At 43.6% G+C, this 16995-nt stretch overlaps 1 protein-coding gene across 1 annotated transcript in view; it reads left to right on the top strand.

The window, feature by feature from the left end:
- Positions 1–9417: 9417 nt before the first annotated feature.
- The window catches only part of LOC307084118 (calcium-dependent secretion activator 1-like), a gene marked incomplete at both ends in the record, with an annotated part of 142057 nt that continues 134479 nt past the window's right edge, over positions 9418–16995 (top strand). The window contains one exon of the mRNA XM_079748340.1: positions 9418–9762. Coding sequence (XP_079604466.1) covers positions 9418–9762 — 345 coding nt within the window. The remainder of the gene's footprint in view (positions 9763–16995) is intronic.

Genomic DNA, 16995 nt, shown 5'->3' with positions numbered 1-16995 from the left:
CATAGTAGTACCCGGAATCACCACATGCCCCCCCTGTGAAAGCATGAATGGATTTAGAAACTGTTTATATTCTCACTCCCTCCCAGTCTTGTGGAAACACGCCACTTTGCTTTGAATAAAAACCTGCGTACAGCGGCGCAATGGCATTAATGTCAAAATAAATCAGAAGTCATCCGACCTGTGAGCAGAAAAGAAAAGATCGCTAAACGCAGTTTTGGAAGGTCGGTATGATTGCGCACAACTCTGGATGCTGATCCACAGCAAGAAACCGTGCGTTGTACTCCCGACAAGTGGACTAATGTACTTGCATATGTTTGATTAATCACACATACAACAAAGATTTAGCTCGTTCCAACAATCAGCACATCCAAGGTCGTGATTTTTGTAAAAGCCCTTAATTAAACTGAGTCTTGTGGTCTGATACGACTACTGGTTGAATCTAGACTGGGTAGCGCCAATTCTGCCAGCGATTTGAGTTTGCCCGTAGATAGTATATAAACGGATGTAGCATCCGGGCAGACCTCAGTTATGGGCTTGTGTCTCAATTCAGGGGACGCATCCTTCAAAGGGTGCATTCGAAGGGCGATTGCGTCCCTGCGACGCGTCAAGGCAGTCCCATTTCGGAGGCTCCTTCAAATGCGGCCGGCAATTGCAGCCTTCTTTTCCCGGATTTGAAGGATACACCGGATGCATCCTTCACGGCCAAACGTATCCCAAGATTCATTGCGCGTTGGATTTTTTTCAGAAATGGCGTTAGAGACAGTGGAATAAAGTAATCTATGTGAAAGTGGAGATCTTAGTGGGTTATATAAAACGGCTCCATATTTCTCCTCCGCCGTCCGGTTTGAACCGCAGCTGTCAGGGTTGCTAGGTGACAGGAGTGGCGTGTCATCACGCAAGGTAAAGGGTATTAACGGCTTGTTACGCAAACTTGAAATGCTCCGTAGGGCAGGCCGTCTCATTTAAAAACGTTCGTTCGGTCTTCGATCCGGTCTTCACGGTCTACAAAGGCCACACCTTCATAGACCGCGTCCTTCGAAGGATGCGTCCCCTGAATTGAGACACAGCCCAAATCTCTTGGTTTATGAGCGTCGCCATCTTGTCATAGTTTGACTTCGCCTCATTTCCTCTTACCAAAAAAAAAAAAGAGCATTGATCTGACGTCGGGGGGAGGTGACGTACACCGAATTAGCTCGTAGCTCATTAGTTTTTATACGATCAGTTGGTACAATTGACCGCAGAGCAAGGTATCTTGGCACCGGAATGAACAATATGAATGAACGCATTCGAGGTCAAGATGACGGAGATAGCATGCTAATCCTGAAAACTAGCCTCCGAGTCTAGGTGAGAGTCCGCGGTGAGCTGTCACTAAAGAGGCCGCGCCCCTAATTATTCAAACATTTTAACCTCCAATAAAATAAAAACTGCCCTGCTAAAAAAAAAATTCACCCCCTCAGTGTTATCATGGAGATATGAACTAAACATACTGACTAGAATGTTTTTTTGGACCAGGCTATAAATAGGTTGAATAAGACTGTGAAAACGGCCTGTTTAACAAGTGAGTCAACAAAGAATTGCTCACTTTTGGTAAGACCTCGTAGTGGCCACCCGGTGCTACTGCAATGTTTGTCACTTCCACATTGGATGCTGGTAGAACTCGCTGTGGTTGGGGCTTGGTTTGCCCTGCACAAGGGTCTGGAGAAGAGCAATTCATTTCTTTCTGCTTCCGATACGTTTTTGCGGGAGCCAATCACCAAGCTGGCTTTTCCCCTTCGTGCGCTGTTGGCTGGTTTCACACAATGACGACAGGGAAGCGACGACAAGCAGCCAATTGCGTACAGAGTCATTTGAAATAGGACCGTTGATCACGCCTCTTGTGCTGAAGAAAATGACAGCAGCTTCCCAAGACCAACGTGCAATCTGCGATTGAGCTTGGTCTGGCAATAGCCAGACTAGGGTGAATCCTAAACAGCATGTTGTATCCAGTATGCAATATGTGGGTAGGGACACAGATGCCAACCACTCAAACGGATGAACAGAATAACCATCGTTTCTCACATCATCATCAGCAGTAGCCTAATGCAGCTGGACCCCATGAGTTCTCTTCCCATTCTCTGAGCACAAATCGGGGAAGTGACCGAGATAAATGTACGAACAGTGACGATATGATGTGGAGCTAATAGTTCATCGAAGATATCAAAGGGAAGCTGCTGAGCCAGCTGCGGCGTCTGCTGGTTATCGGCCAGCAGGGGATAGACACTTGACTGAAGGCTGAAGCTCTTCATTCGCTTCCGGTCGAATCACGCGGGGCTACACGGATCACTGACTGCGATTTCATGGATGATTTATCAACGTACTCTAACTCTTCTTCCTAAAGATCTCCTATTATACTACTTTTCTGGTCTTAATTTCTTATTAATGACTTCTATAAAGCAACCTGACACGTATCACAGCACAAAAAACGCTGTAGATTTTCGGGAAACTCTTCGTCTCATCTGGGCGCTTTCAGCATTCTCTGTCAACACTTTGCTTCGTCCTTCTCCGCCCCCTCGCCCCCTTCTTGCAACCCCACTCCGTTGTGATTGGTTACCTTCTGGAAGAGCATGTTGCAGCATAACCATACATGGAAAATTGAACAAGTGAATCACGACCGGCGTCCCTAGTGTTTAGCGTTCTGCACAACCACCCCAGACGGTCATGAGGGAATACGTCTAAATGCATGTACGTCATTATTTGACACTTTAGTATGGTTAAACATGACTATAAATCATTATAACAACGTTCATAGGTAATAAAAGTCGAAAAAGCATAATAGGTCATCTTAAAGAAAGTTATGCTTTTGACCTTAACCATTTTGGCTGTGAAAACGATAAGAAACAGTGTCGATTGCTAATACAGCTTTTATCTCCCGCAATCAGCTGATGCGTGAGCATCTTACTAAGATCTTAGAGTCTTTAGTAAATACCCAACTTAAGTGCTTTCTGCAAAATCACAACATACTTTGCCCGGCACAGACAGGCTTTACGGCCAAGCATAGCACCATTACTGCAGCTACTAAGGTGCTCAATGACATAATCTGGGACCTTGACAGGAAGATGAGCTGTGCTGCCCTGTTCATCAACTTGTCAAAGGCCTTTGACACAGTTGATCACTGTATTCTGCTTAAGAGGCTCCAGGACATTGGCTTGGGCACTAAGGCAGTTGATTGGTTTAGAAACTATATTGCCAACAGAACTCAAGCTGTTGTCGTCGATGGGCATAGTTCTGCCCCAGGTCAAGAGAGGTGTCCCACAAGGGTCTATCCTTGGTCCTGTCCTATTTACAATTTACATAAACATCATTGCCTCTGTTGTAGAAAATGGGAAATTACATTATTTATGCAGACGACACAGTTCTATATTGCTCCACGCTCACCCTAGCTCAAGCATATCAATCTTTACAACAGTCTTTTAACTTATTACAGGCCACCTTTATTAAACTCTGACTGGTATTAAATGCTGGGAAAACTAAGGTGGTGCAGTCCACAAAGTCTCGCACAGTACCTGTATCAACCACCCTAGCTATTTCCACACTGGACGGGAAGTGTATTGAGAATGTTTCATCCTATAAATATCTTGGTCTGTGGATTGATGAAATTTCAGATAGATAAATTGGTGGGAAAGCTGAGAGTAAAGCTTGGCTTTTATTGTAGAAATAAATCCTGTTTTACTCTCCAGGCTAGGAGGAAACTGATCAGTGCCAATTTTCTGCCAGTCCTGGAATATGGTGATGTTATTTATATGCATGCTGCCTCTACCACGCTGCACACACTGGACACAGTATACCATGGTGCACTATGGTTCATTACTACTGCCAAGTCACACACTCATCAGTTTCGTCTTTATGAGACGGCTGTATTTAGCTCTTTAGGTCTGCGTAGATGGCTTCACTGCCACATTTTTATTCATAAAGCTATTAACGTAATTTACCTAGCTATCTCGCTAGTCTATTGACCTGGAATCACTCCATATACATTCTCCGCTCCGTTAACACTCTTGCTCTAAATATTCCACGTACAACAACTGAATTTGGTAAGACTGCTTTTATTTATGCTACTCCTTGGTGTTGGAATCTGCTCCAAAGAATTTTGAAGTTTTCTGTTTTCATCCCTCTTTTTGACATTTTAAACAATTACTTAAACAATCCAAATCTGAACAGTGCACATGTTTCCAAGGCCCCCCTTCATTTTTTAATTGTTTTCACATTTCTACCTTAATATCTCGCCTGTTTCCCGAAATGTTCTTGCTACAAATCTCTTTCGTACGTCGTTTGTTGGCAGTGTTGGTAATAACGCCGTTTTACAGAACGGCGTTAGGTAACGCCGATATTTTTTCAGTAACGGGGTAATCTAACTAATTACTATTTCCGTCGTTACAACGCCGTTACCGTTACTGTATGATAAATGCAGTGTGTTACTATCAATTGATTTAATAAACTGAGTAATCCGAACACACCCCTGGCTCCAAACACAAACTGCTAGTGGGGAGACCGGGTGGGTTAACAACGAGATAAGCGATTATGATTGGCTAAGGCAGAGTCATGTTTCATGGTAGCCAGTCGGAGCCAGTGTTTTTACACACAAGCCAGGACACGCACGCCACACACACGCAAACGCACACACCAAACAGATTCAATGAAGCAGCAGAAATGGCGAGTCCGAAGCAATCCGATGAAAAGTTGGCATTTTCGGTAGTATTCGGCAGATGTTCCAAAGCCTTTGCAACCAAGCAAATTGAAATTCAGGCCCCATCCACACTAACCCGGGTAAATGTAAAATGGCACATCCGCAATGAAATGATCTCCGTCCAGACTATCGTTTCATATTGTTTTCGGAATGTTTTGCATCCACGTTCCACACTGATATTATTTTGATAAACAGTTGTCATGGTTACGTAACTCCGCCACGCCTCTCTGTTTAGATTACAGGCGCGCGATCAGCTGATATTTACAATTGATCAGCTGGTTAATCATTTTCGACCCGGTCTTGTCCAGAAACGCCGCTTCAAGTACGGTTTGAACTGGTGTCTTTCGGGTTTTTTACCTCCGGCGTTGGAGCAACGAATATGTTTGAGCATATCTGGGCCTTGAATGGGCAGTTCAACCATTTACCACATTAAGGCCAAGTGAAAACTGCTCAGAAAAATCCAAATTCTGTGACATATAGCAACTTTCTTATTTTCACAGTAACGCAGATAGTTACTTTCCCTGGTAACTAGTTACTTTTATTATAGAGTAATTTAGTTACTAACTCAGCTACTTTTTGGAACAAGTAGTGAGTAACTATAACTAATTACTTTTTTAAAGTTACGTTCCCAACACAGTTTGTTGGTAAGGTTGGTCGAAAGCGCTCATAGAACCTTCTTAGCTCTACCGTATTGATGTTTCAGCTCCTGACGCTAGTCGCCGCCACTGTAACCTTTAGAAATCCCCATTGCGCATGGAACTGCCACATTGGCAGTGTTGTGTTTCACCAATGGTTTTAAGTCAGATGTTTTAATAGTTAATGGAAGGAAGTGATATGTGGCATAGCAGGATAGACATGTAGGATAGAAGGATAGGCCAAGTGGTATAATTGTTCATTCCAAGTTCGCATCTGTAGCCAATTGAGGCCAAATGAAACGGTATGTTCGAATTAAGGATGTTGTGTCGGCTGTTCTTTATTTTTGACCGTGGGTACAGAAGGCGAGGTCAGCTCGACTCGCTTCCAATAATTTCAAAAATTATTGTATTTATTTTATAATTGAAAAATGAACAAAACTGTCTTCTAAATTAAGGAAATGATACTGGGAAACAAATAAACCATTATAAGCAACAAGTGAACTTCATAAGCGGTCAAAATACTTTTTTCAACCACCGCCTCTTTCCCTTGACATTTAGTTTTCACCTGACAAACACACACCCGCCTTATAATACCTGGGCGGTGCGCAAAGCCAACAAACATAAATGTTTAGGCCTACTAGAAGGATTTCGAGCAATGTTTTATTCGCAAAGACTGCAATATTTTTTAGAACGCTGCCGAGCCCTGGTAGGCTGAGGAGCCCAGTAGGCTGATCTATCCATCTGGGGTGACACTCCCACTTGGAACGTCACCAGGTCACAGGGCAGATCTGGAAACAGCTTGTCTAGGTCAATCACACTCACACCCGGTGGTAACAGGGGGAGAAGGAAGCTTTCAGAAGGGGATTTTAATTCATGTATTTATACAGTGGCCAGTCCCCACCATGTTGATCTTTTTGTAACAACGTGGTGTCTGAGACAGGATGTTTAACCGGACTTCCCACCAAGAAGAAAGTACCAGCTCTTGCCTGGTCTGCTGGCTGTAAATATGCCCTTCAAATGCCTCCTCCAGCAACATGATTGTCTGAAACAGATATGAAGTGAAAGACTGACAGCACCTTATTTAAATGTGACACATTCAAATCAGCAGTTATGTTTAGGCCAGATGTAAGGGACATGGATTATTGTAGGTCTTCTAATCAAAGCAGGTTCACCAGAATGTGATCTGCCATCTGTCACATTAGTAGGCCCACACATCTCACAGCCTTTAGTAAACATGACTCCTAAACCTCACTCTGCTCAGCTGTCTGTGTGCAGCCTGTTTGTATATTGTGCGTGTACGTCCATTTATTTTGGTCTGATATTTATCTGTCTTTGAAAGGTGTCCTTGAGTGTGATAGAAGCGCTATGTTTATCTTAAAAGAACAATTAATGAAAAACAAGCGGGAATATTTTAATGTTGATGAAACCTAATTGTAACTCATAAAAGAGATGGTTCTCTTTAGAAGAACCACAAAGTCAAAGGATAGAATGAGCTATAGCATCTTCTTCTATCCATGATGTCCTGGAACATTTCCATAGGAGATGTTTGATGTCGGCCTTCCTTCCTTCTCCTCATTGTTCTCAATGAAGTGCGGAATCCCTCTGGTATCCCTGCTATGGTTTATATCTGTAACATGAAACTCACTTTGTATCCTCAGCCCAAATGATCATCACTTACGCTACTATTGGTCCACACTTCTTCAGTTTGACTGAAATCATGATAACATTGGGTCAGGAGGTCTGTAGTTCAGTGGGCCAATCTTCAACTAATGCCCGGCCTACAGTTGTTCATGGACACATTATTCTGCCTGCTCTGATAGCCTAATTGGAAAATTGCCAAAACTCAGTATCACATTACATTTAGTCATGCTATCAATTTATTCATCGATCATTTCTCAGAGATTACGGTTGTAGGGAAAATCTAGAAGCTCAAATGAGACAATCATACAGGCCTGATATCTTAAATAAATTAAACATAGAACATCAGAAAAAAGGCTCACTGATCCTTCCAATCAGAAGGAGGCGTAACAACACTAGACAGATAGAGATATTTTATTAGGAACAAAGTAGTGTTATATGAACCCAGGCACAGATATCTAAGATCCCCTTAGGAAGGTTCAGAATGGGTCCAGATGATTGGGCTCTCCCTCTATTGCTGGGTTACAACGCAACGCAGTAATACTAATGTACATTACATTATTTGAAAAATACTTTAACTCTATTAAAGCTGCACTGAAGACTCAGGAGAAGAGCAATGATCTTTGACCTGACATGTTCTATAGTGTCAAAATGTGTGCTCCTTATCCTCAACACCTCTAATCTTTTTAAACATGTATAGAACTACTTACCATCTGTGTTCTACAGAAGTAATGTAAACAGATTATTTGGTCTCCATCTTCTTATGGGCTCTAAAAGACCTTTAGAGCCAATAAGACTACTTACTACTGTTGTGGCACTAAAGCACAGGAGAATTACAATTTTCTTTGACGTGACAAAGAAATGACATATTGTTATTCTTATAATCTTCAAAACAGCGAGTCTCTTTAAAGTCTGTATATAAATAGACACCATTAGCTGTTTACTACAGAATGGTTGCACAGCTTTATTATCACACTGTAAATTGACCTGTAGGTTATCTAAATGTGTTATATAGGCTGCACTTGGAGCCCATAATTATATATTAATAAAATACCACCATGAAATACGACTTTACTTGTGAAAAAGTTACACATGAAAAACATCCAATCATGTGACAGATAGTACAGAGAGGCTGGATAAAGGATCCCAGGGTCTGGGATCATCAAGTGGGCGCGCATCTCTAGTTGCTGCCGCCGCGTCCATTGTTGCTGCGCCCCTCTTTCCTCCTCCCCTCAGAGTCCTCCTCCTCCCAGAGTCCTCCTCCCAGAGTCCTCCTCTCAGAGTCCACCTCTCAGAGTCCTCCTCCCAGAGTCCCCATCCTCCCAGAGTCCTCCTCTCAGAGTCCTCCTCCCAGAGTCCTCCTCCCAGAGTCCTCCTCCTGTCAGAGTCCTCCTCCCCTCAGAGTCCTCCTCCCCTCAGAGTCCTCCTCCTCTCAGAGTCCTCCCCTCAGAGTCCTGCTCCTGTCAGAGTCCTCCTCCCCTCAGAGTCCTCCTCCCCTCAGAGTCCTCCTCCTCTCAGAGTCCTCCCCTCAGAGACCTCCACCTCTCAGAGTCCTCCTCCTCTCAGAGTCCTCCTCTCAGAGTCCTCCTCCCCTCAGAGTCCTCCTCCTGTCAGAGTCCTCCTCCCCTCAGAGTCCTCCTCCCCTCAGAGTCCTCCTCCTCTCAGAGTCCTCCCCTCAGAGTCCTCCTCCTCTCAGAGTCGTCCTCCTCTCAGAGTCCTCCTCCCCTCAGAGTCCTCCTCCTCTCAGAGTCCTCCTCCCTCAGAGTCCTCCTCCTCTCAGAGTCCTCCTCTCAGAGTCCTCCTCCTCTCAGGGTCCTCCTCCCCCAGAGTCCTCCTCCTCTCAGAGTCCTCCTCCTCTCAGAGTCTTGCTCCCTCAGAGTCCTCCTCTCAGAGTCCTCCTCCTCTCAGAATCTTCCTCCCTCTGAGTCCTCTTTCTCTTAGAACCTCCTCCCTCAGAACCACGGTCAGCTCCCGGAGCGGCTCAGAGACCACCGCTCTGCCATCGGCTATTTTTCACAGAGTTTTTCTTTTTCAACATCCATTGACAACATCCGCTGAAGGAGGAGGATTTCCAGGAGAACGAACAGCCATTGGGTCCGTGCTGGATCCACCCCTCCCCCTCAGACCTCTGGGCAGCAGATCCCCACCACCGGGGAGTGAGCGCGTCGGGCTCGAGGGTTCGTGGAACCAACTGTAGCCTCAGCATCCCCCCGCAGCGCGTCCATCCTCCGCGCGGACGAGTTTAGATTTCATATTTCATATTCTGACGGGTCGCGTCGCATCGACAGGTGGACGCCGTGTATTTGTTAGACATTTTTTGTTTTACTTTTACTCTTTGCAGACGTTGCCAGAGCAACAAGCAACACAGCGAGTTCGTTGTGTTCTCTTCCTTTATACCGTATTGTATCCTCCAGCAGCAACATGTTGGACCCGTCTTCTAGCGAAGAGGAAGGGGACGAGGTGGTGGAAGTGGACCACAAAGAAGTGACAGCCCCGAAGAGCGGAGCGGCGCCCCGACCATCTCCCAGCCGAGCCCCCGAGCCCGGCGCCGGGCTGCAGCCACCGGGCCGAGGGGGCAGCGGCGGCCGCCCCTCCAGCCCCAGCCCTTCCAGCGGCGACAAAGAGAAGGAGGACCTGCAGGAGAAGATGCAGAGGGAGGAGGAGGAGAGGAAGAAGAGACTCCAGCTCTACGTATTCGTTATGCGCTGCATCGCTTATCCGTTCAACGCCAAGCAGCCGACCGACATGGCCAGGAGGCAGCAGAAGGTAAGAGTGTGAAGAAGACCACAGCCGACTGCACGGGGAGGCTGCAGGGCTCAGGAAGCTCTGAATAATACTATAAAATCAATTTATCTGTTTCAGAACTGACAAAACTGTAGCAAAATACAACATGGGAAGTTGCAAAGTCGTTATTATTGCTTAACGAACCCGGAAGTATCTTAGAAGTAAAAACACTAGTAACACAAACAAGTCATAGGCTTATACTACGTTTGAATTACACATGGTATAAGGATGCGTCATTGTGGAATACACGGGCTCGTCATTTGACCAAATAAATGGGAGGGAGGGAGGGAGGGAGAGAGAGAGAGAGAGAGAGAGAGAGAGAGAGAGAGAGAGAGAGAGAGAGAGAGAGAGAGAGAGAGAGAGAGAGAGAGAGAGAGAGAGAGAGAGAGAGAGAGAGGGAGAGGTGATTTGGGCACAATGATATAATAAAATATATATATATGTTATAACTGACAATACATCTGTATGCCAAATGTTAATAACATGGTTGTCCTTGTTCAAGCCTCAGTCTGAGACGTCATCTTGATCTAGATGCTACTGTTGACAAATGAAGGTGAACAAACATCGGAGATTTCAATCTACCTCTGGCTTAATCTACCTCTGGATATATGACTTTTATTTATATATCCTAGGTGGTCATATTTGGTGGCCATTTTGTCTGCGAGAAGAACAGTTGGAGAGGCTTTGCTCCAAGTTTGATAACATTGCTCCCTTGGTTCTATTTACAGCTTACATTGGTAATTTATATGCATTGTGGTGAGTGAAGGCAAGTTTTCTAAAGCTAACCTATATGATATTATAAATGATATATGATGTGATATATGATATGATATTATGTATGATATATGATATGATATTTTTCCTGATATTCCAGGAAAAAATATTTCAAAAACGCAGGCAATGGACTATCAGAAAGAGAGGCCGTCTCTTTTGGATATCAAACTGAAAAGCAGTTGAATGATCTTCAGACCTTACTCTATCTTATAAAGATAAACACTGTTGGAGCACAGCCAAATGAGGTGTATCACGACTACCTGGTGAGCCTGTTGTTATGTGTACCTCTGAGCTCCAAGGGGCTTTAGGATTACCCTGGTGAGGCTTGGTGATGAAAACCACCAGAGAGTAAACTGGTGTCCCTGAGGATGGGCGTGTCTACATTTAGATTTTAAATGCTTAAAAGTAATGCATCAAATAAAGTCACACCAGAATCTACATTTAAAATCAATTAATGTACATGTGAATTCAGATTGTATATGTTAAAATGTACAGGTTAATCCCATTTGTAGTAAGTGAGTGAGCTGTTGAAAGCATAACGTTTGAAAGATTACATATTTCTTTGTTTAGTTTCAACCCCTACCAGTCAGACCTGAAGTCATTGAGGTGCAGTTTCCACATGTGATGCCACTGAGACTGAGGTGCAAACACACTAGTGAGACTCATATTAAGGCTTAGAAAGAGGGCAGTTTGTGTAGTTGAGAGAAAGTAAAGGAATGAAGATACATAGAAGAAGACAGCTAATGCAAATGTAACACATTAGTAGAGTCAGATCTATTTCTATCTTGGTCTCCTTTGGAAACCTTTCCAAAATCCTATGTCTTCATGCCGGACAGACATATAGTTGTCAAACAATATTAACATATTCAAATTTTATTATTTTATATTATACATCCACTTTCACGCTGCACCAAGTACAAATCGGTATTTGAAAGTGATTCTGGTGCCCTTTCTAGTCTACTTGAGTCCTACTACTGGCCTGTCTCATAACTTTAATGACGTTTCAATGTACAATGCGTAGTATCAGCTAAGTGATGCGTGGTCAAATCGGCAACATGTCTCTTCTGGTGATGCATACGTGAACATTCAGACAAGAGAGCCTGTGTCCTTGCCCTTCTGCTGTACCCTTGTAAGCTAACTTCAGATAAATATGTACGGTAGTCAATCATTTAAATTTCTACTTTGAATTGTGCCATGAACAACGTAGATGATGTTTTTCTAATTAAAAGATAATTTCAAGTCAAGGAAGTCGCAGAACCGTAAATAAACATTACACACTACACACACTACATCTCTCCTCTTTAACAGTCACCTGCACCAACACGTGTCTTACTGGATGTGTCTCATCCTGCAACTTGCCTTTCCTTTTATCTGCTGCGAAAGGATGAGCAAGGTTCTGGTGTGACTTCATCAAGATAACATAGGCTTCACCAATGTTGCACTGTCTTTCTAATTAAATATTATTACAGTCTTATACTTAGGCAGTTTAATCACTAACTGCAGCTTTCTTGACTTGCTATATAATCCTTCAAATGACAAGCATCATATGTGTTATTCGTGGTACAATCCAAACAGGATAAATAAAACGGTCTAATCGGCGTTGAATACGGTACATATTCTGATTTATGCTCTTTATAATGTTTTTTTTTTTCAAACTTGTGGGTCTACAGTTTACATTTTGTGAAATGTTTCTGAGTAGACTATTTACTCTTTACTGCAGGCTCTTGGTGGACTGCTTGCTACTGGTTGATCGGCAACCAACATCTGTATTATTTTCTTGGGTTGAGAAATGTAATTATTATATAAAGTACCCCTATTTTAGCACCAGTTGTGAGTGTGATTAGCCGTTACAAGCCGTTTCAATGGTCAATCTTTGTTGTGAGAAGTAATTTTCAGTTCGGTGTCCCAGATATAAATGTTACAGTGTCCAGTGTTACCCTCGGGTCAATATAAGATATGTGACCTAGAGTGAAGTCCAGCTTACAATACAACTAAAGATGCAGGGACAAACTGTGTTCATGTTTTTCTCTCTGTCTGGACGTTTATTTACCTTGTAGTATTCTTCTAATCAGGCCTGAGGGAGTGAGTGGGCCCAGGTGAGACCATGGACACAGTCACAGGCCGTCTGTCTGCTTGTTGTCTCTTTATCGCAGCATGTTGAGGGCTCAGATGAAAGGAGCCAAACTGCCCCCAGTCCTCATACCCTGTTGGTGCTCAGCGTTGGACTTCTATTAGCTCCCATCCTGTCTCCCTACAGACAGAGCTCCTATTCTAATGAACACCAGAAGGAACCAGTGAAAGATCATACACATATGTGAGCTATAGGTTCATCTGTTCTGTAATGAAGTTCTTTATTATCACACTTTTACGGGCAGGGTCAAAAGATAGAACACAACAACAAAAATAAAACGACAATGAAAGACAAAGGTAGTTGAAACAGGTGACTGGATAACAATGTGGCAGAAGCAGATCAGTGTTGTTAATAGTCCAAGACGCCGATGGCAGTGGAGACAAAGGAGAGCACCTAACGCTTGCTCAAGCAGGTGCCTTCAAACTACGACCTGCGGGAACAGCTCCAACTCATTTAGTATAGTATCATTAAGAATAGTAGTAGATTTTATCAAGGCTAATTCTGACGCCCACCCTATATTTTGCTTGCCACCTTCCTAGCCTTCCAAATCTGTTCTTGTTGGCGTGTTACCAAACAAAGCCACAATGCAAAAAGTTAAAACTGATTCAATTTAATGTTAAAAGAGCACATTTTCCTCTAGAAAAAAAAGATGTTGGACCTTTATGGATATAATAAATTACCAATCATTTTTTATCAAAGATTATACCCAGATATTTGTAGCATTCCAACAGCTCAATGTCAGCACCTTTGATAGTGGTGATGACAGGACTAGAAGGAGACCTCTTTCTAAAGTTGTTTACCATGTCTTTGGTTTGAACCACATTTAAAGTGTAAGTGAACCCCCTGTTTCAGCTGTAATTTAACCCCTAGGAAAATGATTTATGAAAATGTGTTTTGGGCTCAGAGTTCTAGGAAGGAAGGTGTTATATTAACATGTGGCTGACTGCATACAAATGTGTACACAGACATGGTGACTAATGACTGATAGTAAGCATTATTGGCCCTTAACACTAATATTCAGAAACAACACTACCTCAAAAGCTATTGGCTTAAGCAACACCAGTAGAGGCATATACATTTCCCTGAACTTTTAAACGTTGCAAACGTGCAAAAACATAATTAGATATTTATGTGGCATTCAGTCCAATGCTTAAAATATATCTGTGGCATTCAGTAGGCCAATGCTATGGTTAAGTGTGTAAAGTATGACCATGGGCCCTATCTTGCGTCCGGCGCAATTGACTTAATCACTGGCGCATGTGTCGTTGGTAGTTTGCAACTGGCGCAGAGCGTTCTTTTCCCTCCAGCACCACGCGTCGGTAAATTAGGGAATGATCTTGCGCCCCAAGGGGCGGTTCGGCGAAAGGAGGAGGCATGTTCTGGCGCAAACGTTCCCTGGTGCTATTTTGCAGTTTCAGAAACCACTTGCACCGCAAACCAGGAAATACCTGGTTTAAAGTCAGTGGCGCGTTGTTCAGATGCTATTTTAAGGGCGCATGCATAATGTTGCTTGTGCACCTCGCGCATACACTTTGCTTCCCTCATCTACCTAGCCACACATTCTTGGTAAATAATTTGGGAAAGAACAGCTGATTCAGCGGTAATAAGTTTTACTTTTAAATCAATGCATCTGCAAACACCGTACAGCAAACACATATTTTCTTGACACAGACATCGTGTACATGCCCATAACTTTTAGGATTGATGAGTATTTGATTGTGAGAAAACATTGTTTTACCGCGAGTGAGTGTTAAAAAGAATGAATGAATGCGGGCGCGCGTGTGTGTATGTGTAAAAGAATTAATAAATGTGGGCGCGCGTGTGTGCGTCCATCTGTTTAAACACACGCAACAGGGGAACACATGCACATTAGGAACACAAGTCGATAACAATAATGCATACAATAACTGATAAGAAATGATGTTTAGAATGTATTGCGTGTATATTAAATAGAACCACAGTTACCGCATATCATATGTGTTAAGTTTTCTTTGCCGAAATTTATTTGAGGACTCATTATTTCTGAAGTTGTGGAAGAAAATTTTATTCCATGTGTGAATCACGCCATATTATTTGGCCATAAACTGAGCCATTTGAAGTTTGAAATTCATGTGCATCTGTCTCATCGGAGACTGCAGACGCGCTGTCAAAATATCAACTCGTCAGATTCAAATGCGCTCATGGCTCTTAAAGGGGAAGGGAGCTGGCACTCTCATTGGTTTATTGCACGTTACGCCCAAACCACACCTATGGGTAATTAGGCTACTTTAGACCAACCCTTTTTAGATTTGCGCCGGGCGCAAGAGTCGGTTGCGCCGGTAAAATAGCGACATCGCCATAGAACCGCGCACAAAGCTACTTGCGCTTGGCGCTTCTCACTTGCGTTTCAGACCGTTAAAATAGGGCCCCAAGGGGGCGCTCCGGTGGCGTAGTGGATAGAGCGCGTACCATATTGGCTCCGGCCTCCGTTGCAGTGGTCGCGGGTTCGAGTCCGACCCGTGGACCTTTACTGCAGGTCATTCCCCCCCCTCTCTCTGTCCCCCCATTGTCAAATACAACTGTCAAATAAAGCTTTAAAATGCCAAAAAAAAATTAAAAAAAAAAAGGGCCTCAAGTGTTTCTTTCTGTTCAATAGATAGAACTTTATCAATTCCCTGTAGGATAAATTTGTTAATGTTTGTTCCTATAAAACAATAAAGTAAAAAAATAAATACAAAACATGACGGTAAATAAGTAAGTCAAACCGTCCAATCTGAAGGCTCTACTTAACCACTCCCCCTACTCACTTCCACCAATGCAAAGCGAACAGAACTGAGTAGGGGAGGGCATAGCCTAACTAGTTTGTGAACGACCCAGAGAAACGCAACGCAAATTCAATGTGAACATGTATGAGGCTTTAATAAAATCCCAGACGATTTTGAAATTCCGCCACACATTTTTTTAAAAGTGTCTCAAAAAGAGGGCATCTCTGGGCAAAAGAGGACGTCTGGTTACCCTACGTACAGGAAACCCATTTGATTCCTATCTGTTACGCTGTTAAATAGCGGCGCAAATTGGTGGGCGCTATCCTGGTTAGAGGTGGATTCAATGATTCGTTTACGTGAACCAGTTCGCGTCAGTCAGTTCGCCAAGATGAGTCGTTCGCGAATCGTTCGTTCGTTCGTTCAGCCCAGTTTCCGGTTCAGTCCAGTTTCCGTTTCCGGTAGCGGTGAATCGCATCATGCAATGCACCCATTGCATGGTTCTCAGCTGAGTCAGTCAGACTCAGTGCTACCGGAAACTCGACTGAACTGGTTCAGTCGAGTTTCCGGTGAATCGAATGGCGAATCGAATCACTTTATCCTGAAAGTTGAGTCAATATCGTTAATTTTATATATTAAAAAAATACCCGAGATAAAGGAACAATGTGAAACCCTAACCCTAAAATGTAAACACCAGGCTACTTGACAAGAAAATGTAACGGACCACCTGAGGCTTTACTTCACCTCAGAGATAATGCGTTAGTTAATAATGATATGCCTTGCGGCATATCATGCGGCATCACCTGCGCATAGTGCTGCTGCGTAGGCCTACATGGACGTTCCAAGTATGTTTACTTCATGTATCGTTGAAGCTAACTAAGTAAAGCCTAGTTATAACTATAACCTGCTCCTGGTGCAGTGCAAGCAACAGTGTGTGCCGTGAGTCGCCTCGGTCCCTCGTCTTCCTGAACGAACTGTCTGCGAGTCGTGGGTCTGGGAGGAGTCAATTCTGAGTCACGAACGACGCGAACGAGACGACCGACGCGAACGAGACGACCGACGTGATCGACGCGACCGACGCGAACGACGCGAACGAGAGAGAAGAACCAGTTCGGATCGTTCGTTCTAACGATTCGTTCGTTCGAACAAATCAGTTCGCGACCGAACCACCTCTAATCCTGGTAATTTCTCTGCGTTTGAAATACGAAGTGTGGCGTGTGAGCGTGTGCATGGGTTGAATTGCGTGTGTCTCATGCCGAATGCCCGTTGATAGTCGCCCTTGAAAATCAGTTAGCGGTACCGGACTAATACGCATTTGAGAATCAGTCAATGTTGTATAGACCTAGCAATGTCAGGCTAGGTACAACAGGAACTTTGAAACCAATTAGGTGGAGCTTTTCAGTCCTGGTATAGACTCGTCACTGATCAAATTCTAATAAAATCCCCATCATTGTTTCTCTGCAGGACTCCAGTAATTAGCATGGAAGGCTGAATGCTTTCAAGACAATTCACTAGATCTGTTGGGTGGCTAGGCAGTCTGCACATAACTAACACAGATATTGTGCGAAT

Source organism: Pollachius pollachius (assembly GCF_949987615.1).
Source record: "Pollachius pollachius genome assembly, chromosome: 12".
Lineage (NCBI taxonomy): Eukaryota > Metazoa > Chordata > Actinopteri > Gadiformes > Gadidae > Pollachius > Pollachius pollachius.
Note: the sequence above shows the minus strand (reverse complement) of the source record. Positions and strands in the feature narration are given on the sequence as shown.